General features: G+C 39.8%; 1 protein-coding gene and 2 pseudogenes across 4 annotated transcripts in view; 2 read left to right on the top strand and 1 right to left on the bottom strand.

Annotated features, from left to right (window-relative positions):
* Positions 1–21,640, top strand: part of CFAP44 (cilia and flagella associated protein 44) — a 151,455-nt gene that overhangs the window by 70,982 nt on the left and 58,833 nt on the right. For all 4 annotated transcript variants that reach the window (XM_017858549.1, XM_017858550.1, XM_017858552.1 and 1 more), the window contains 4 exons: positions 2,302–2,572; positions 5,083–5,138; positions 5,302–5,464; positions 9,744–9,874. In XM_017858549.1, coding sequence (XP_017714038.1) covers positions 2,302–2,572; positions 5,083–5,138; positions 5,302–5,464; positions 9,744–9,874 — 621 coding nt within the window. The remainder of the gene's footprint in view (positions 1–2,301; positions 2,573–5,082; positions 5,139–5,301; positions 5,465–9,743; positions 9,875–21,640) is intronic.
* Positions 5,475–6,712, top strand: LOC108519498 (PHD finger-like domain-containing protein 5A pseudogene; annotated as a pseudogene).
* Positions 6,591–9,415, bottom strand: LOC108519477 (geranylgeranyl transferase type-2 subunit beta-like; annotated as a pseudogene).

The following is a 21,640-nucleotide window of genomic DNA, read 5'->3' as shown; positions in this document are numbered from 1 at the left end:
TCCGGTTGTTCCTTTCCATGTTTAGGGCTTCCTTCAGGGTCTCTTGTAAGGCAGGCCTGGTGGTGACAAAATCTCTAAGCATTTGCTTATCTGTAAAGGATTTTATTTCTCCTTCACTGATGAAGCTTAGTTTGGCTGGATATGAAATTCTGGGTTGAAAATTCTTTTCTTTAAGAATATTGAATATTGGCCCCCACTCTCTTCTGGCTTGTAGAGTTTCTGCAGAGAGATCTGCTGTTAGTCTGATGGGCTTCCCTTTGTGGGTAACCTGACCTTTCTCTCTGGCTGCCCTTAAGATTTTTTCCTTCATTTCAACTTTGGTGAATCTGGCAATTATGTGTCTTGGGGTTGCTCTTTTCAAGGAAAATCTTTGTAGTGTTCTCTGTGTTTCCTGAATTTGAATGTTGGCCTACCTTGCTCGGTTGGGGAAGTTCTCCTGAATGATATCCTGAAGAGTGTTTTCTAACTTGGTTCCATTTTCCCTGTCATTTACAGGCACACCAATCAAACGCGGATTTGGTCTTTTCACATAGTCCCATATTTCTTGGAGACTTTGTTCGTTTCTTTTTACTCTTTTCTTTAATCTTGTCTTCTTGCTTTATTTCATTAATTTGATCTTCAATCACTGATATCCTGTGTTCCACTTGATCGAATCAGCTATTGAAGCTTGTGCATGTGTCACGAAGTTCTCGTGCTGTGGTTTTCAGCTCCAGGAGGTCATTTAAGGTCTTCTCTACACTGTTTATTCTAGTTTGCCATTCATCTAACCTTTTTTTCAAGGCTTTTAGCTTCCTTGTGATGGGTTAGAACATGCTCCTTTAGCTCAGAGAAGTTTGTTATTACCAACCTTCTGAAGCTTACTTCTGTCAACTCATCAAAGTCATTCTCTGTCCAGTTTTGTTCCATTGCTGGTGAGGAGCTGTGATCCTTTGGAGGAGAGGAGGTGCTCTGGTTTTGGAATTTTCAGCTTTTCTGCTGTGGTTTCTCCCCATCTTTGTGGTTTTATCTACTTTTGGTCTTTGATGTTGGTAACCTACAAATGGGGTTTTGGTGTGGATATCTTTTTTGTTGATGTTGATGCTATTTCTTTCTGTTTGTTAGTTTTCTTTCTAACAGGGCCCTCAGCTACAGGTCTGTTGGAGTTTGCTGGAGGTCCACTCCAGGACCTGTTTGCCTGAGTATCACCAATGGAGGCTGCAGAATGGCAAATATTGCAGAACAGCAAATATGGCTGCCTGATACTTCCTTTAGAAGCTTCATCCCAGAGGGGCACCCACCTGTATGAGGTGTCTGTTGGCCCCTACTGGGAGGTGTCTATCAGGCTACATGGGGGTCAGGGACCCACTTGAGGAGGCAGTCTGTCTGTTCTCAGAGCTCCAATGCCGTGCTGGGAGGGCCACTGCTCTCTTCAGAGCTGTCAGACAGGGATGATTAAGTCTGCAGAAGTTGTCTGCTGCCTTTTGTTCAGCTATGCCCTGCCCGCAGAGGTGAAGTCTATAGAGGCAGTAGGCCTTGCTGAGTTGCAGTGGGCTCTGCCCAGTTAGAGCTTCCCAGCTGCTTTTTTTTTTTTACCTAGTCAAGCCTCAGTAATGGCAGGTGCCCCTCCACCCACCAGGCTGCAGTGTCACAGGTTGATCTCAGACTGCTGTGCTAGCAGTGAGCAAAGCTCCATGGGCATGGGACCTGCTGAGCCAGGCATGGGAGGGAATCTCCTGGTCTGCTGGTTGCTAAGACTTTTGAAAACACAGTATTTGGGCAGAAGTGTACCGTTTTTCCAGGTACAGTCTGTCACAGTTTCCCTTGGCTAGGAAAGGGAAATATCCCAACCCCTTGAGCTTCCCAGGTGAGGCAACACCCTGCCCTGCTTCGGCTTGCCCTCCGTGGGCTGTACCCACTGTGCAACCAGTCCCCATGAGATGAACCAGATACCTCAGCTGGAAATGCAGAAATCACCCATCTTCTGAGTCGATCTTGCTGGGAGCTGCAGACCAGAGCTGTTCCTATTTTGCCATCTTGGAAGCGACCCCCTTTAATATCTTCTTCTTATAAGTACACCAGGCAGACTGGATTAGAACCCACCCTAATGTTCTCATTTTAACTTAATTACCTCTTTAAAGGCCCTATCCCAATGCAGTTACATTCTGAAGTATTAGGTGTTAGGGCTTCAATATATGAATTTTGGGGGTGTACAATTCAGTCCATAACAACTTTGTTATTTATTTAGCCACTTGTCAATTAACTTGAAATTAAGCATTATTTTCAGATTAATGGGAAGAACAATTTACATTTTTTGTTTCATAGCATTAACAAAGTTATGATGTTTTGTGGAATGAAAAATGGAGCAATTCGAGTCTATGTCCTAAATCAGAATGATCCTTCATTGACCAGTTTGGTGGACTACTGGCACTTCAATATGCATGACAATAATTATGGATGTATTAAAAGTATGGCTAGTAGCTTTGATGATCGTTTTTTGGTGACTGTTGGAGCAGATGGTAATATCTTTGTTTTCAACATTGTTTCTGAATTTATGCTAAGGAAAGACATCAAGGCCAAACTGCCATCTCCCAGGGTATGTAAGTAATTAACCAGTTCATTAATAACAAACTTTATTTAAAAATAGTGATATTAAAATTGTTCATATTCTTTATAAATTAAAATTCACATTCACCTTATAGTCTAATCTTCCTGCTAGTGTTATAATTTGACTTTCTGGTGCTTCTATATCAAGTATTAAAGGTATTACATTCCCCTTATTATTAAAGATTGTAATTCCCCAGATTAAAAAAGAGTGTGTCAGTTTTTCTATGTAGTCAAAAGTTTGTATATTAAAAAAACTTTCTTAATCAGTTTTTTTTTTCAAAGTTCACAATTTTTCAGATTTTCTTTTGCTTTTCATTTATTCATTCACTCACTTGCTAAGGGCTGATATAGGAGATATGCCATAAAGTGTGTTTGTGATAGGAGTTGCCAAAAATATAGTTGTTTTAGTATATCAAGAATGAGACAATGTAGTCCATGATCAAAGAGTTCAGCATATTTTTTTAAAAGCAGAACTAGATTTTGGCTTTATGATGAAATTTGAGGGTTCAGATCCCCAAATTATGTCCCTTTTTTCCTGTCATAGAACTTGAATTTCATATTATCAAAGCAAGTTATTTGGATAAATCAGTAGTTAATAATCTTTAGAATTGCTCCTAAGGAGAAAGGAGTTGTATTAGAAAGATTATAGCTAAAATTCCTTTGAACATATTGGCTTCCCATTTAGCAGGTAGCCTACTTCAAAGTACACATAAAGAATATAGGAAAGATATGAGTAGGTCGATTTTCATTTCTTCTAATAGCAAAATTTGGAGTATGGGCTGCTGTTTAGAGAGGGTCCAGCTCAGAAAAAGGAATTACAGGAGGGAAAGTATAGGAACAAGAAGAAAATGCCTTTCTACCTGGTGCCAGTCCTCTCTATAGAAATCCATATTGGATAGAAAAATATTTATCCCACATTTCAATAATCGTGTCCTTTTATTTATGGCTGCAGTCAATGTCCCGCTCTACAGAAACCCATATTGGATAGAAAAATATTTATTCCACATTTAAATTTATGGCTGCAATCAATATTTCTGAAATCACTGAAGCAGACATTGCTTTTAAGAAAGAAAAATTAGAAAGAATTTAAAACAAACAAACAAACAAACAAACAAAAAACCCAGAAAACAAGTAAGCTCAGCACTGGTCTGAGGTTCTTACCTTACTGTACTTTAGAATCAGCTGGGGAGCCCTAGAAGTACAGATGCCAGAGCCCACCCAAGAACAATTAAATTAGAATCTCTGAAGGTGAGGCCCAGGCATCAGTATTGTATACAGTATCCTTCATGTGATTCTAATGTGCAGCTAGGATTGAGACCCATTGGCATATATTTTGGAACTGATTGGCGTATTTTTGGAACTTTGTTTAACTCAACTTTATTGGAAGCAGCTGTGGCCAGGAGACAATTGCCCCAGTGTCAGCATCAAATCCTGGAAGTCACCCTGATATTAGAAAACCAAGGTACTTAGCTCTGGCCAATAAAAGAATAAAAAATAAATAAAATTCAATAAATTTTTGTCCTAAGTGATTAATAGTCAGTACAATTTATTAGCCATTACTGTCTCCTATATTGATCATGTTTTATGACTTTGCTTTTATTAAAGTCATAAACCTTGACTTCTGTAAAAACATGTAGATTTACATTTCATACATATAAAGATTAATAAAACAACTTTATCAAAAGAGAATCTTTGTTTACTTACAACAAATGACAACAAAACAGAGACCTATCTTCTATGAAAGAGAGTATGGAATAAAGTTTAGTTTTATTTATGAACCGACTAGTTAGCAAGCTAAGACTATTTTGTTCACTGGGTTATAATTCTCCTTCTTTAATATCACAGACTAAGACATTTTACAGCACAGTACCTGAATAAACAGAGTACTTTTAAGTGATTTAGTTCTTAGTTCCCCCAAATTTAAACTGATTTCCTTTCTGAAGGGAGATTTGTATTTCTGATTTCCTATCTTTCTCTTTCAAGGAGGGGGATTATATTGTTCTTTGCATTTTCCACTTTATGTCTTCCTTTGAGAAGGTGATATAAAATGCTTACTTAAAATTTAAAAAATATATATTGAAATATTTCTAGGACACACTGAGGTATTTGGACAAATGATTCATGTGATAAAGGGATATACTAAAAAACAGCATTTTGAAATAAATGGTCTAGACTTTTGTGAATTCTGTGTCAATAGCATATGAACATTAGTAATTTACATTTTGAGGGGAAATTATGGGGATATTAACATTTTGTAAACATATGATTAGGTTAAGACTTTTCCTTTGTACTCCTTCAAATAAAGCAGAAATGAATAAGTTTAGTAAACTGCAATTTTTTCCTTGGATTTTGTGAAACTGTTTTCAGACCTACAGTTATTAGAAATTGGCAGGGAAAAAAACCGAACCAATTTGAATTTTTAATTTACTTCTTCCTAGATATTTTATGGAAAATGCTATGCAATTTTAAAGGGCTAACCTTTTACTTCCCTTCTTATAGTTTGGAATTGAAACAGAGCCAATTCCAGAAGACATTGAAGATCCCAAAGCCTACAGGTATGGGAATTTTTGATAAATACTGACTAGACCTGAGATTTTGCAAAACAAATCAACAGTGCAGAAGTTGACCAAGTTTAATGAATTTTCAAATTATTGAATACTAATTTTCTCTGCTGTTTCTGTATCACAACCTGTTACTGTTTTAAATTTCTGTTTTCAGTATCGAGAATGCTAGGAGAAAAAGAGAACATGACAAGTTAATGAAAGAAGTGGAAGAAATAAAGGCACGGAAGAGAGAGCAAATCAAAGCTTTGAGGATTAAATTTTGTAAACTATTAGAAATGAATGAAGAATTACCAAAGCATATGCAGTTTAAACGAACAGTAAGCCTAATATAAACTTGATTTTTATTTTAACATATGCTCTTTCTGGATAGAGATGACTATTTTCCCAACAAGTAGAAACACTTAAAATCATTTTTCTTTTCTGTTTGTTTCTTTCAAAATGTCAATAGCCATTTATTTTGGGCATCTTTTAATTTGTATGTGGGGTTTATCTATTTTAATCAGTTAAGATTCTTGTTGATACAAATTGTTTTACATCAACTGTTGTCATAGAACACATGAAAGGAATACATGGGGAAGAAATAAAGTAGAACCCAAGAGTTCTTTTAAGTTTTCTGTTATAGAGACATGAATAACAGATATACTGAAGTATAATCAAAAATTGACCTGAAGCGTCCGGTGGCTGGCTTCATTGGGAATTATGGCTAAACGTCATCCCGATTTGATCTTTTGCCGCAAGCAGACTGGTGTTGCTATTGGAAGACTGTGTGAAAAATGTGATGGCAAGTGTGGATTTGTGATTCCTACGTGCGTTCCTGCACTCTGGTGCGCATATGTGATGAGTGTAACTATGGATCTTACCGGGGTGCTGAGTGATCTGCGAAGGCCCTGGGGTTTCTGATGCCTGTTATTGTAAGGAAGTGCACCATCCAGGAGAAGGATAGGGATGGCTGCCCAAAGATTGTCAGTTTGGGTAACTCTAAGACAGACCTTTTCTATGAATGCAAAAAATATGGCTTCAAGAAGAGGTGATTGGTGGGTGGCCCCTTCCTCCCCTCCACATCAAGCTTCTGCAGCTGCCAGAAAAGCTGCCTACTACTAGCAGCAGAAAGGGAGTGGAGCCCAGAGCATCACCAGGAGTGCTTTCTAGTGTACTGTCACCTTGCCACCCACTCCTCTCCCTTCACCCAGACACATAGAAGGGATGGAAAAGGATTCTTCACAGAGCACTCTGGTACACTATATCAGAGAAAAATTGATAGATTAGCTAATGGTTTTTCTTGAATTTGAGAAGCAAAGCCCTGTTCTCCATATTGATATGTTCTCCCTCAACCAAGATCTTCTAAAAAGAAATAATATTTTAGTCTTCTGCTTGAGGAGTTGACTGTGAAGCTATGCCCACTGAAAAATGTGAAACGTGTTCTTGCAGCAGCTCTGGTGGCAGTTATCCTCGAGGAAACTTCGGTGTGTGGTGGGAAGCTATCAGAACAAGAAACGTAGACATTTAATCTTATAACACTTGTGCTGGTTTCATGTTATTTTCCTTCTGAGAAATTAGAAACCCTTTCTGTTGCTATTATATTAATAAAGTTGGTGTTTGTTTTCTGGTTAAAGAAATAAACAAAACAAAAAAACTGTGGTCAGAATAGCAGGTCTTCAAAATATAAAGCAGAAAATAAAATACAGGTCTTTAGGCCGGGTGCGGTGGCTCATGCCTGTAATCCCTGCACTTTGGGAGGTCAAGGCAGGTATATCGTGATCAAGAGATCGAGACCATTCTGGCTAACACAGTGAAACACTGTCTCTACTAAAAATACAAAAAAAATTAGCTGGGCGTGGTGGCAGGCACCTGTAGTCCCAGCTACTCAGGAGGCTGAGGCAGGAGAATGCCGTGAAACCTGGGAGGCGGTGTGCAGTGAGCCGAGATTGGGCCACTGCACTCCAGCCTGGGGGGCAGAGTGAGACTCCGTCTCAAAAAAACAACAACAAAAAAAACGGTCTTTATTCTACAATGTGTATAATTATATAATTTCTTATGAAGTATAAAATTACTTTAACACAATACCCAAAATAATAACAGTAGTCATTTTTTATAATTCCATAAGCATTTTAAATACAGACATGTTGAGATGCAAAATTATGCTGTGCTATGCAACTTTTGCCTTAATTAATCACCTCACTAGCTCAGGCTGAATATTCACTCTCTGAAGCACTTCCTCAGGCATGCCAAAAGTAGGACTAGCAGATGAAATTACATACGTGGTTTATTTCTCTCAATCCAATGAAGCCTTTCAGTGATCTTCAGGACAGCCAACACCCACCATGAATAGCATACTCCTGGTAACTTCCCTGGCCTTCCATTACATCCACCCGAGGGTAACTCATTCACAAAACTACTAACCAAGTAAATCAGAATTTACTTGATGTGACTGACTTGGTAATAATCAGGAATCCTGTGCAACAATAAATGTGCCCAGCATGGGATTCAGAACCTGGTCTGCAACCAAATCCACCATCAAAATTCATACACAGATAAAACAAATTCAACTGCCTTTTTTACATTAATAGCATCAAGCTTCCCCAGGAGAGCCAGTTTCCACCACACAAAAAGAGAATCTTGTATCAATTTCCCCCTACTTTATAAAAGTAGATTTTTCCCATCCCATGAAACAGCTGGTCTCTCTGCCCTGCACTGTGTTCATCCCTTATCTTTCAGTCTGGCCCCCTCTGGTCCAGTGCTTCTGTTTGCTGATAAAACTACCATAGTGCATGTTGGAACTTCCAGCAGACCATTAGCTCCAGTTAGAGCAGCTGCTCAGGTTGACCCCAAAAGTCTCCAGCAAGAGAACCATCTTCTTTCTATAGACTTGGAACATACTCCACAACTTTTTTACATCGAAAACATTAATGCTATCATACAGAGTAAGAATCTGGACAGCACTAAGAGTGTATAAAAGATGAGGATCATGTCTGATAATTAGCACTTATTCCACCAAACTCATGTTGGCAAGACTTAATAAATGTCAGAATTTCTTCACTATTCATGCAATGAAGTTGTCCCATGAGATCCAATACTGTCAGACCCCAATAGATGCCACTCATTCTCAAATACTCAGATATATAGTATTCATAATCATCTTTCTTTGAGCCATAGGATGTGATACAATCTACATGTTTCTCCAGTAATAAAGTATCTGGTGTATCTCACTTGATAATAATATACCCATGTCTAAGAGTGAAAAGCCAAAATCATCTGTAAGCTTCTTTTTATCTGGCCAGTCAGTATGTTTGCAGCAAATAAACTACTCTAGAACTTAACACACTGCTTGATTTGGACGCAGATGAACCTTTTTACATAATACAAAGTTTACTATTGGATTTACCTACCACACTTTTTTTTTTTGGTAGCAAGATAAGACATAAGTATAGGTTTGAATCTGGTTATCAGCTCTTATTGTACTTAGCCAAAATACAATGGGTAGATACATGTATAATTTGATTATCTGTGGTTGTATTTCTATAATTTATCAGATCTGTTGAAAAGACAGTACCTGGTTGATCTACAAAACTTTTAAAAAATGATTTAATATAGTTGTAGCTATGGGGGCAATCACAAAATTGTTTAAGCCAATTTTGTATTCTACCTTTTTTTTGTGACTTACTGCAAAGCCCCATGTACCTGTTAGTGGTTACCTTTTTTTCATTTTGTACTCCTTCCTAAATGGAGTTAGTTAACCATCTAATCAATTAAAAACCCATAATTCTTAATATACTCATGGATTACCCAGTCCTGTAGTTCTAGAAGCATTTTGCCAATTTCATATAAAAAAATGCTTTGGTGAAATCATGATTTAATCATGTTGGTTAAAAAAACCAAGTCAAAATAGTTAAAAGACCTTTATGCTGTTTTTCTAAGATAAATGTTGAAACTTCCAGAGCATGGGTAATAACATTTAAGATAAAAAACAACTGAGGCGAGTGCTGTGCTAAGCACTTTGTACACATCATTACTTAAATGAAACACAAACACCTCTGGAAAGAATAATTACTACTCACAATTTAGCACAAATATTGGCTCTGATATTTTTCCAGGGATGCAGGTAAGAAACAGGAGACCTCTTCTGGGAGAAAGTGGAGCCCTTTGTGAAGGAGATTCAACAAAAACTTGGTGATGTCAAGAAGACACAAGATACTGCTGTCTTTCCTGGGTGGGGTCACACCAGGGGGGATGTTCAGATAATGATCAGTTGCTATAAGCGTCTACCTCATGTCCAATTTTTATGTGATGGTAGTTTCTTTGAGAGTATTTTTTAAAACTGTGTACTCTCCAAATATTGATAGCATTCATTATTTTTATTGTGGGAAAAAAAATCTTAAACTGTGTAGCTTTATTTGCATTATTGTTAATTGTGAAGAACATTTCTCCTTATATTATGGAAGTAAAGTTTAAAATATGCTGTTTTTCTTCTGTAATGGACAGAGTTTATGATATTTGGGGAAGAGTTATGATGCAACATGAAACTGGGGACAAAACTGAAATCTATGAAACAGAGTTGATAAAGTACCCATTGTGATAAACAGATCTTCTTATCTGCAGGATTTTGATGTAGATTCCAAAATCCGTGCTGAGATGCACAGAAAAACAGCTTTCAAAATTCAACAAGTGGAAAAGGAATTAGCTTGGGAAAAAGAGAAACATGAACTCGGCCTAATGAAGCTAAAGAATCGGTAGGATCCATATTCCCTACAAGCCAAGACGTTTGAGAGCCCATGTTTGAATAACATAGTTTATAGTAGTGTCAGTGAAGTGGCCAGATAAGAGGGCTCTGGAAGTACCTGCTGACTTGAAATCTCAAGGAATCCTCTTGTCACTGTTACTGATCTTTTACTGAACTTTCTGTGTACTCCTTTCTAGTTTAAATGTGGGAAATTTGTTTAATATTTAGATTTTAAAATTATATAATACATATTTACTTTGTCTTGATTAATTATGTATTTCATATCAAATTAATTAATGAACATGATGTATTAAGAAATAAAAAATCAAATGTAACCAAAGGACTTTAAACAAAAGACAATCAGAGGTGGCTCTGGTTTTATCCCTCTCATGCATCAATTTGACTTCCAGGGGAAATGATCTTTTTTGGCCATCTACTGAGATATAATTTACATAAGTAAAGTACATAAATCTTAACATCTTGAAAATTTTTTACAGATGTATAAATATATCTACTACTCAGAATAAGATAGAGAACATTTATAGCACTCCAGAAAGTTTCACCATGTCCCCCTCACCTCAGGAAATACTCTCCAAAGTTGAACCTTTATTGCCATATATTAGTTTTGTTTGTGAATTCCATATACATAGAGTGTTAGAGTATGGATTCTTTTGCATCTGACCTTTTTCTAAAACTCATATGATGTCTACAATTATCAGTGTTACATGTATCAGTAGTTCATTCTTTTCCACTGCTTTTTAATATTTCTTTAAAATGATTATACCACAGTTTATCCCTTCTACTGTTAATAGATATTTGAGTTGTTTCTATTTTTTGGCTACCATAAATAATGCTACTATGAACATTGTGTATGTTTTTTGATGGATATAAGTGCTTATTTCTGTTGGCTATATACTCAGTTGTAGAATTGCTGGGCCATAGGTAATATGCCTGTGTAGTTTTGTTAGATCCTGTCAGTTTTTCAAAACGGTTTGAAAATTTACACTCTTCAATTTACACACTTACTATCAATGTATGAGAATCCCAATTGATCCCCACTGTGTTAGTGTCTTAGAGCTCCTGTACAAAAATACTACAAACTGATTGGCTTAAAACTGGTTATTTATTGTCTCACAGTTCTGGAGGCTGGAAGTCCAAACTCAAGGTGTCAGGCAAGTTGGTTCTTTCTGAGGACTTGGTGGGGGAGAATCTGTTCCATACCTGTCTCCAAGCGTCTAGTGGTTTGCCAGCAATCTTTGGTTTTCTTGGCTTATGAATCCATCACTCCAAATCCTCTGCTTTCACTCAATGTTCTCCCTGTGTCTCTTCATTATAGGTTTCCCTGTGTATGTCCATCTCTGTGTCCACATTTCCCCTTTTTATAAGAACACCAGTCATGTTTCATTAAGGCCTGCTGTAATGATCTCATTTTAACTTGATTGCCTCTATCAAGACTGTATTTTCAAATAAGGTCACACTCTGTGGTGCTGAGAGTTAGGACCTCAACATAGCTTTTTGGGGGGACACAAATCCCAAAAACACTCATGCTTGGGATTGTCAGCCCTTTAAATTCCAGCTATTCTGTAGTAGCATCTCAGCATGGTTTAAATTTGCATCGCCCTGACGAGTGATGATTTTCAGCCCCTTTTCATATATTTACCAATCATTTGTGTATTTTCTATTGTTAGGTGTTCATTCCAGTCTTTTGTCCATTTTTAAAACCGGGTTGCAGGAATTATGTATATCTTCTGGATATGAGCTTTGGTTATTTATATACATGTATCATATGAGTGACTATGTATCTAACATGTATGTATGTGTATATGTGTGTGTATGTGTGTGTGTGTGTTTGCACATATAAAATACCTTGCTGTAGTATGTGGCTTTAGTCTCTTAATAGAGTTGTTTGTTGAATACAAGTTTTTTCTTTTGATGAAGTTCAACTTATTTGTCTTTTTTTTAAAGATTAATGCTTTTGTGTTATACTTAAAGAACTTTTGCCTACTCCCAATTCATAAAATAATTCTGTGTTTTCTTCTAGAAACTCTATTGTTTTTCCATCTTTAATAATTTTTATGGGTGGTGTGAGATCATGTCATTTGCTTTTATATTGATATCCAATTGACCTAGTATTGTTTGTTTAAATGACCATCCGTTCCTTACTAGATTGTAGTGATGCTTTTGTCATAAGTCAGGTAACTGTACATGTGAGGGTCTGTTTCTGAACTCTTTATTCTATCTCATTGGCCTATCTGTCTATCCAGATGCCAGTATCGCTCTGTCTTAATTAAATCTTGACATCTAATATTGTAAATCCTCCAGCTTTGTTATTCATCTCCAAGATTGATTAGGTTCTTTGCATAGAATTGACTTATCAATTTTTACAAAAAGTCTGCTAAAATTTGTATTGGCATTACATGGAATCTATAGAAATAATAGACATTAAGGAATAAATTCCTATTTAGGAATAATAGACATTTAAATAATATTTAAGTAATAAATATTATCTTACAAAAAAAGATATATCTTAAAAAAGAATCAGTTTTAATATTTTTATAGTGGTTACAACCATATATCTAAATAATGTATTTATATGTATTTATTATTAGTCATTTTTATTGACTTCCTAATGTGGTAGCTAAGGATTTTCCTCACTTTAACTTATGCTTTCCTCTACCTTCTTGAAAATGTAGAATATATTATAACAATTATATAAATTTTATATATAATATGTAATTCTACATAATTATATATAAATGAAGAATATATTATAATAATTGCTTTAATGTCCTTGTCTGCTTGTTATATTATCTGCATCATTTCTGTGCATGTTTCTATTGACTGATATATTTCTCTTCATTTTGGGTTACATTTTTATGCTTTTTTAAATGCTTTTTTGGGTTACATTTTTATGCTTTTTGCCTGTCTGCCTGGTAAATTTTGATTGTAAATTTTGCATTGTAGGTGCTAGATATTTCTGTATACTTAAATTTTTTTTGTAACTTTTTTTTTAATACTTTAAATTCTAGGGTACATGTGTACAACCTGCAGGTTTGATACATAGATATACACGTGCCATGTCGGTTTGCTGCACCTATCAGCTCATCATTTACATTAGGTATTTCTCCTAATGCTATCCCTCCCCGCAGCCCTTCACCCCCTGACAAGTCCCAGTGTGTGATGTTTCCTGTCCTGTGTCCAAGTGATCTCATTGTTCAATTCCCACCTATGAGTGAGAACATGTGCTGTTTGGTTTTCTGTCCTTGTGATAGTTTGCTGAGAATAATGGTTTCCAGCTTCATCTATGTCCCTGCAAAGGACATGAACTCATCCTTTTTTTAATGGCTGCATAGTATTCCATGGACGGAGTCTCACTCTGTCACCCAGGCTGGAGTGCAGTGGCATGATCTCGGCTCGCTGCAACGTCCGCCTCTTGAGTTCAAGCAATTCTCTGCCTCAGCCTCCTGAATAGCTGGGATTGCAGGTGACTGCCACCATGCCCAGCTAATTTTTTTGTATTTTTAGTAAAGATAGGGTTTCACCATCTTGGCCAGGTTGGTATTGAACTCTTGACCTCGTGATCCACCTGCCTAGGCCTCCCAAAGTGCTGGGATTACAAGCGTGAGCCACTGCGCCTGGCTTAAATTTTTTTTTTTTTAATTTCAGTAGGTTTTTGGGGAACAGGTAGTGTTTGGCTACTTGAAAAATTTTTTAGTGGTGATTTCTGAGTTTTTGGTGCACACATCACCTGAGCAGTGTACACTGTACAAAATGTGTAGTCTTTAATCCTTCGCCATCCCCCACCCTTTCCCCTGGGTCCCAGCAGAGCTACCGGGCTCCGGGTTGGTACTGGGGAGTGTCTGCAAAGAGTCCTGTGATATGATCCTTCTTCAGGTCTTGAAGCCATGGATACCAGAACCTGCTCCCGTGGAGGTAGCAGGGGAGTGAAGCAGACTCTGTGAGGGTCCTTGGTTGTGTTTTTGTTTAGTATGCTCATTTTGTGTTGGGTGGCCTCCAGCCAGGAGGTGGTGCTTTCAAGAGCCCATCAGCTGCGGTCCTGTAGGGAGGATGCAAACTTGCCCTAGAGACACCTAGTTAAGTATTCAGGTTTCTCAGGCAGTAGGCAGGGCCATATAGAGTTCCCAAGAGATTATGACCTTTGTCTTCAGCTACCAGGGCAGGTAGAGAAAGACCACCAGATCAGGGTAGGGATAGGTGTGTCTGAGCTCAGCATCTCCTTGGGTGGGGCTTGCTGTGGCTGCTGTGGGGAATGGAGGTGTGGATCCCAGTCCAATAGAGTTATATTCCTAGGGGGATTATGGCTGCCTTTGCTGAGTCATACAGAGAAGTTGAGGAAAGCTGGTAGTGATAGGCCTGACCCCACTCCCATGCAACCCACAGTCCTAAAGGCTGGTTTCACTCCTACCATACCCTCCCAACAGCACCAAGTCTATTTCCAGGCAGCTGCTGAGCAGAGCTGAGAACTGCCCCAGACCAGGAGCCTCCCCATTGAGAAGGCAAGTAGATTCCGTTTTTTGGCATCTCAGGGAACCTGCATCCGTGATCCAGTTCCTTCAGAGGGTCTGTGGATTCTCTCAACTTCTGAGTATGTTCCTATGGTAGTTCTTGGAGCAAAAGTTCATGATGTGAGTCTCCACACGATGCTCTGTCCCCATCTGCAAGCTAATCCTGCCTCCTATCTGCCATTTTAATCTCTGTATACTTTTAAATATTCTTGAACTTTGTTCTGGAATTCAGTTAAGTTACATGGATATATATATATATATATATATATTTTTTTTTGTTTGTTTGTTTTTTTTTGTTTTTTTTTGTTTTGTTTAGTTTTTTTGTTTTTTGAGGCTTGCCTTTAATCTTTGTTAGGTGAGATCAGGGCAGCCTTCAGTCTAGGGCTAATTTTTTTCAGTCAAGGTTCATTTCTGCCTCCCCACGTCCTTGTTATCAAATACTCTTTTCCTTAACTCCTGCTTTCTGTCCCTGGTCTGGGGACCCTCCATCCACCATGGCATCATGTTTTCAGGGAACATATGGAAGGAGATAATAAGAACCTAGCTAGCTATCTGATTGGAATGTGGGGAGAGGATAAAGTTGTACCAAATAACACTGGTATCACCAACGTTTTCATCTTTACCAATCTAACAGGCAAAATATAACAACTCTTGATTGAATAATCTGCATCCTTTTTATTATTGGTGGGATTCAGCATTTCCTTTCATGTGCCTATGGTTCATTTATATGTATTCTTCTGAGAATTGTCTGTTTAGATTTGTTCATTTTTCTTTGGGTTCTGTTTATTTCCCACATTATTTTTAATTTTAGCCTCTTTATCTCTATTACAGATATTTGCCAGTTATTCTACATATTGTAAATGCTTTCTCCTGCTCTGCCATTTGCTTTAAACTTTGTTCATATTTTTCTAACTGTGCAGAATTTTAATTTTATGTGATCAAAACCAGCTATATTTTCCTTCATGTTGTGTCTGGAGTTGGTTCCTTCCAGTGGGTTCTTGGTCTTGATGACTTCAAGAATGAAGCCACGGACCTTTGCAGCGAGTGTTGCAGTTCTTAAAGGTGGTGCGGACCCAAAGAGTGAGCAGCAGCAAGATTTATTGTGAAGAGCAAAAGAACAAAGCTTCCACAGCATGGAAGGGGACCTAAGCGGGTTGCTGCTACTGGCTGGGGTGGCCAGCTTTTATTCCCTTATTTGTCCCCACCCACGTCCTGCTGATTGGTCCATTTTACAGAGTGTTGATTGGTCCATTTTACAGAGTGCTGATTGGTGCATTTACAATCCTTTAGCTAGACAAGAGTGCTGATTGGTGCGTTTTTACAGAGTGCTGATTGGTGCATGTACAATCCTATAGCTAGACCTAGAGTGCCGATTGGTGTGTTTTTACAGAGTGCTGATTAGTGCATTTACAATCCTTTAGCTAGACACAAAGCGCTGATTGGTGCGTTTTTACAGAGTGCTGATTGGTGCATTTACAATCCTTTAGCTAGACACAGAGGGCTGATTGGTGTATTTACAATCCTCTAGCTAGACAGAAAAGTTCTCCAAGTCCCCACTCAACCCAGGAAGTCCAGCTGGCTTCACCTCTCAATCCCCCCTCTAAACAGGACACCCCAACTGATGTTGGGAATTGGGTGATGACCGCTCTAGCTACTTCCTGCTGGATAGGGGTAAAGAAGGGGTCCTGTAGTTATAGTGTCCTCCAGAGGGTAACTCTCTAGGTCAGGCAAAGGGCCAGTGGGTCAATCCAGGAGTCCTTGGTAGAAGTTGTTAGTTGAACTCATTAGGTTCCATTTGTAAGACCATCTGTAGCTTGATGGCATCAATCCTGGAGGGAACAAATTTGACAAGGAGGCTAAAAACACAGGGCCCGAAGGCAAGTAATAGCAAGATGGCTGCCATGGGACCTAGAAAGGGGAGAAGCCATGTCGTCTAACTCCAGAGGTTGGTGTAAGAGTTTGAAAGGTGTTGTCTGATTTCGGAAGGGTTTTCCTGTAAACACCGGGCAGCATCTCATACTATCCCTGATTGGTTAGTGTAAAAACAACACTCTTCTCCTAAGAAGGTTCAGAGTCCTCCTTTCTCAGCAGTGAAGAAGTCTAGGCCTCAGCAGTTTTGGAAAGTCAGTGCTGCCAAAGAGTCTATTTGGGATTGTAGAGTAAGGATAGATTTCGTTATTTCTTGCAAACTGTCTGAGAAATCCTTTGAGAGTGTGTGGTAGTAGTATAATGAAGTAGATAAACTGGCTCTTCCAGTTCCTGTAGCAGTAGCCATTCCTAACCCTATAAGTAGGGGTATTAGTTGTATGGCTCTGCGCTGATGGACTTGATCTTTGAGGGATACTGATAGGGTCTGATTTCCTCAAGATTAGAGGTTAGGATAATACATGTTACACTGTTAACTTTTAGCAAACTTTACTTTTGTTGAAAACCTTGTAAGTTTGGGATTTCAATTATTCTTTGCTATTAATAAGACCTCGTTCAGTCCATATTAACTTAGAATTGGCATAGATGGCTCCTTCCTGATTCTGTAAGTACTTTCAAGTTTAGCTGAGTGCAGACAACTCGCACATTTGAGCGGACAATTATTAGGCAATTTTCCTAACTCTGCTTCTACAAGAGTTTCCTTATAACTTACTGAATACCCATTGTGTCTTTTTCCCTTAATCGCCCAGGAGGAACCATCTATCGTCCTGTCCTGAAGGGGTCCCTCCTAGGTCTGGTCGGACCCCTGTATGGCAACCAATCAAGATCTAGATCCCTTATTAGGAGGTCAAATTGTCTTTTTCCAACAGAACAGTCCCACACTTCAAGATTTGAGCCAGTAAGCTACCCCTCTGCCTTTCCTATTTTTTTGACTTAGAATATTTCTGACCTGGTGAGGTGCGCTCACAATGAGGTTACCTCTAAAAGTTATTTTCCAACTTTCTTCTGCTAGCAAAGCAGCTGCTGCCACAGATTGAATGCATCTGGGACATCTGTAGGCCACTGGGCCAAGGATCTCTGATAGGGAGGCTATGGGTTGTCAGTGGCCTCAGTGCTTTCGGGCTACACCCTTGTTTACACTGACAACAAGGTGATATTGGAGTGTTGTAGGGTCACGGAGAAGACTGTCAATTATTAATTACAGGTTTTAAATTTACTCTGGCTTTTAAAGGAATAGGGTACACTCTTTTTTCTTTACTACTTCCATCTCTCTTTCTTTCTCTTCGACTTCTTTGTCTCTTTCTCTCTTTCTGACTCCCTCTTTGTCTCTTCCTCTCTCTCTTTGACTTTGTCTCTCTCTCTCTCTGACTCCCTCTTTGTCTCTCTATCTCTTCCTCTTTCTGTCTCTTTCTCTCTTCCTCTCTGACTCTTTCTTTGTCTGTCTCTTCCTCTATCTCTTTCCTTCTCTTTCTTTTTGACTTCCTGTCTTTCCCTTTCTCTCTCTCTTTATCTCTCTGCCTCTTCCTCTCCCTTTCCTCTCTGCTGGTCTTTCCCTGCCTCTGCCAGCCACTTTTGCTGGTGTTTTCCCCTCTCCTTCCCCTTTTGATGGCTTTGGCAGTGTAAGACTGCCACCTCCTTGGGTTTTTGCACTGTGTACAATAACTCCATGGTTTCCTTGTGATATTTAATGGGGGTTCCTCCAGAGGTTAGGGACTCCCTTTCTTTCTATATTGCAGAATGAGCATGTAGGATTAGATAAGCATACTTACTATCTGTAGCCAAGTCTCCCAATTACAACTGAGGAGGTGGGAGAAATACCTGGTTACAGGCTGTCCCAGGATTCCTTGGATGGTAACAGACCTTGAGGACAGCTGTCTGGGACAGGAGTTTAACACTGAGAAAGCTGTGCCAGTGTCCAGGAGGAAGTCAATTTCCTGACCACAATGGTTAAACATACCCAGGACTCAGTGAGGGTGATTACATGAGCTGGCGCTTGCCCTGGGAACCCTCAGTCCTGTTGTTGGATCATCTGTTTAGGGGCTTCTGGCCCAGAGAACCTTTGTCCTCTGGGGCAGTGCACCTTCCAGTGATTGCCTCAGCATAGTGGACATGGGCAAGGGGGCAGCTTGTTTCTCATTGGACAACTTTTTTTAAAGTGTCCTTGCAAAGCACACAGATAACAAGCCCTACCAGGTGATTGGCCTGCTCCATTTTCTGTCCTCTCTGAACCACCGAGGTTTGTCTGAGGGCCATGACTAAGGCTGTGGCCTTTCTCTGATCTCACTTTTCCTTTTCAGCCTGTTCCTTTTGGTCCCTATTACAGAACACTGAGGTTGCCAGGTTTAGTAATGCCTCCAGATTTTGTTCAGGGCCCAGGGCAAGCTTTTGGAGTTTTCTCCTGATTCCTGTGGCTAATTGGGTAATAAACTTATCTTTTAGGATCAGTTGACCCTCGAGGGAGTCAGGTGACAGGGGAGTATATTTTCTTAAGGCCTCCTGTAGCCACTCAAGGAAGGCAGAAGGATTTTCTTTGTTTCCCTGAGTTATGGTGGACATCATTGAATAATTCATGGGTTTTTTCCTAATTCTCCTTAGTCCTTCGAGAACGCAGGTCAACAGATGTTTGCAACTCCAGTCCCCATGATCTGAGTCAAGGTCCCAGTGGAGATCCATACTGGGGATGGCTTGCTGACTGGTAGGGAATTTGTCCCTCTCTTCGGCTATCATTCTATCATGTACTTGACTAAGATACCAGGTATCTCCAAACTCTTGGGTTGCAGCTAAAGCTGCATTCTTTTCATTAAAGGCCAGGGTTTGATGTAACAATACCATGACATCTCTCCAAGTGAGGTCAAAGGTTTGTCCTAGACCCTATAGGACATCTATGTACCTAAGAGGATCATCTGAAAACTTCCCCAGGGTTGCCTTGATCTGCTTTAAATCGGAGAGGGAGAAGGGGACATGTACCTGGGTTGGGCCAAATTCCCCTCCCTCTGCAGCTTGAAGGGGACATAACCTATAGCCTGGGGGTTTTTGTGGTCCCTTGGAGATTTCCTTGCTTGTTTCCTTCTGGATGGGGGAGATTAGAGGAGGCTTATCATTAATAGGAAGGGGAGCTATAGGGAGGCTAGGATATGGGGGTAAGCAGAGAGGTCCTCCTGTGTGATGTAAATTGCAAGCTTTGCATAGTTGTAGATTCTCCTTCAATGAAAAGAAAGCTTGGACATAAGGTATTTGCCTTCCCTCTTACCGAAAAGGTCAAGCTGCAGGATAGTGTTGTGATTTATACTTCCCTCAGGTGGCCATTTTTCACCATCAGAGAGAGAATATTGGAGCCAGGCTGTAGTGCAGAAAAAAATGTGAGCCACCTCTTTTTCAGGGTTTGCGGGTCAAATTGGTCCCAATGGCTTAGGATGCATTTCAAGGGTGAGCCTGTTGATGCCTGAGTGTTTCCCATGTGAAAGGAAAAACCGCCAGCGATTTTGGTTTGTTTACTTACCCCCCCTCCCCAAGAACCTGCAACCGTCCCTGGACCCTGCTGATCGGAATAGTTGTGCTCACCAATGCAGCAGCAGAAACACTAGTTTTCCTCTTAGACCACAAGGAGGACTGAGGAAGGTCGGATTTAGTGGCCCTTACCGATGCATTCTCGAAAAACTGTTAGAGTCCTAGGTGTTCTCCTGTAAGTATTGGGACTTTGCCCCATCCTATAAAGGTGTTATGTCCCAAAAATGAAGTAGAGGGCCATACCCTGAGGGAGGGAAGGGATCTCCAGGGTTGGAAAAGTGATGCCTTTTGTCCTCACTTGAATAGGAAGGATGTCATTTCTGAAGCTCCCCATATCCTAGCCTCAGGAATAGCTTCTGTTAGGCCTGCTGGTATGAGGAAGGATCCTCAAAGGATAGTTGGTCTCCCACCCATTGGGGCTTTGGGCAAAAATTATGTCTTTCTGATTGGTGAGCCCAGGTGCCTAAAGAAGGGAACAAAGTCCTGAAGTTGGTACTAGAAATCATTCTTATAGGAGAAACTAGAAAAGCACCAGAGACAGGGAGTGGTTTTTAGAAGAGGGACTAGCCTCGGAGAAGAGAGGCAGGAGGAAGTTTGTTTGACAGGCATTAGGACCTAGGAGGCAAGGATCAGGATAGATAGGATAGATGAGTGAGCCTCACTTGGGTGACATGACTTTGAGAGTTCCGCTCATGGCTACAGGGTCAACCAACTTTTTGTCAGGACCCTTGAGCTGAATGACTTTCCTCTCTGTCGACCCTTGGCTCAGTCCAGAAGTACAGGAAAAGCGGAATCTGGTTCCAGGCAAACCAACGTTCCCAACTCCAAAGAGAAGGAGTTGTTAGAGAGCCCTTTCCCAGAAAGCCTGATACCCATGTCTTTAGTCCGGCGGCCATGCTAGTTGATTTTAACTGGCTGACAGGTGCCTGGTATTTAGCCCCTGAATTGCAAGGAAAAATAGAACAGAATAGCAAGCTACAGGGGTCTGATGGTACTTACTGCATGGCGATGTCCCATCTGGGTTGCCAAGGTGTGTCCCGAGTTGGTTCCTTCTAGTGGGTTCTTGGTCTCGCTGACTTCAAGAATGAAGCAGTGGACCTTTGTGGTGAGTGTTACAGCTCTTAAAGGTGGTGTGGACCCAAAGAGTGAGCAGCAGCAAGATTTATGGTGAAGAGCAAAAGAACAAAGCTTCCACAGCATGGAAGGGGACCCAAGCGGGTTGCTGCTGCTGGCTGAGGTGGCCAGCTTTTATTCCCTTATTTGTCCCCACCCATGTCTTGCTGATTGGTCCATTTTACAGAGCGCTGATTGGTCCATTTTTCAGAGTGCTGATTGGTGCGTTTACAATCCTTTAGCTAGACACAGAGCACTGATTGGTGTGTTTTTACAGAGTGTTGGTTGATGCACTTACAATCCTTTAGCTAGACACAGAGTGCTGATTGGTGCGTTTTTACAGAGTGCTGACTGAGGCATTTACAATCCTTTAGCTAGACACAGAGTGCTGATTGGTGCACTTACAATCCTTTAGCTAGACACACAGCGCTGATGGGTGTGTTTACAATCCTCTAGCTATACAGAAAAGTTCTCCAAGTCCCCACTCGACCCAGGAAGTCCAGCTGGCTTCACCTCTCAGTGTTATCTGGGTCTCATGGAAAGGCTAAAATTTAAAAGTTCCAGTGGGCAAATACATAAAGGAAATAAGTCTTAAAGAAATGAGAAAGATAGTATGTATGAAAGAAAAGGGAACATTAGAAAGAAATAGTAAATCATTTTAAAAGCAGACATAGAGTTTAAAGATTAAGTTAGAAAAATAGTAA

The sequence above is a fragment of the Rhinopithecus bieti genome, unplaced genomic scaffold, assembly GCF_001698545.2.
Source record: "Rhinopithecus bieti isolate Rb0 unplaced genomic scaffold, ASM169854v2 scaffold_45617, whole genome shotgun sequence".
Lineage (NCBI taxonomy): Eukaryota > Metazoa > Chordata > Mammalia > Primates > Cercopithecidae > Rhinopithecus > Rhinopithecus bieti.
The sequence above is the reverse complement of the archived record's forward strand: the minus strand, read 5'-3'. Positions and strand labels throughout refer to the sequence as shown.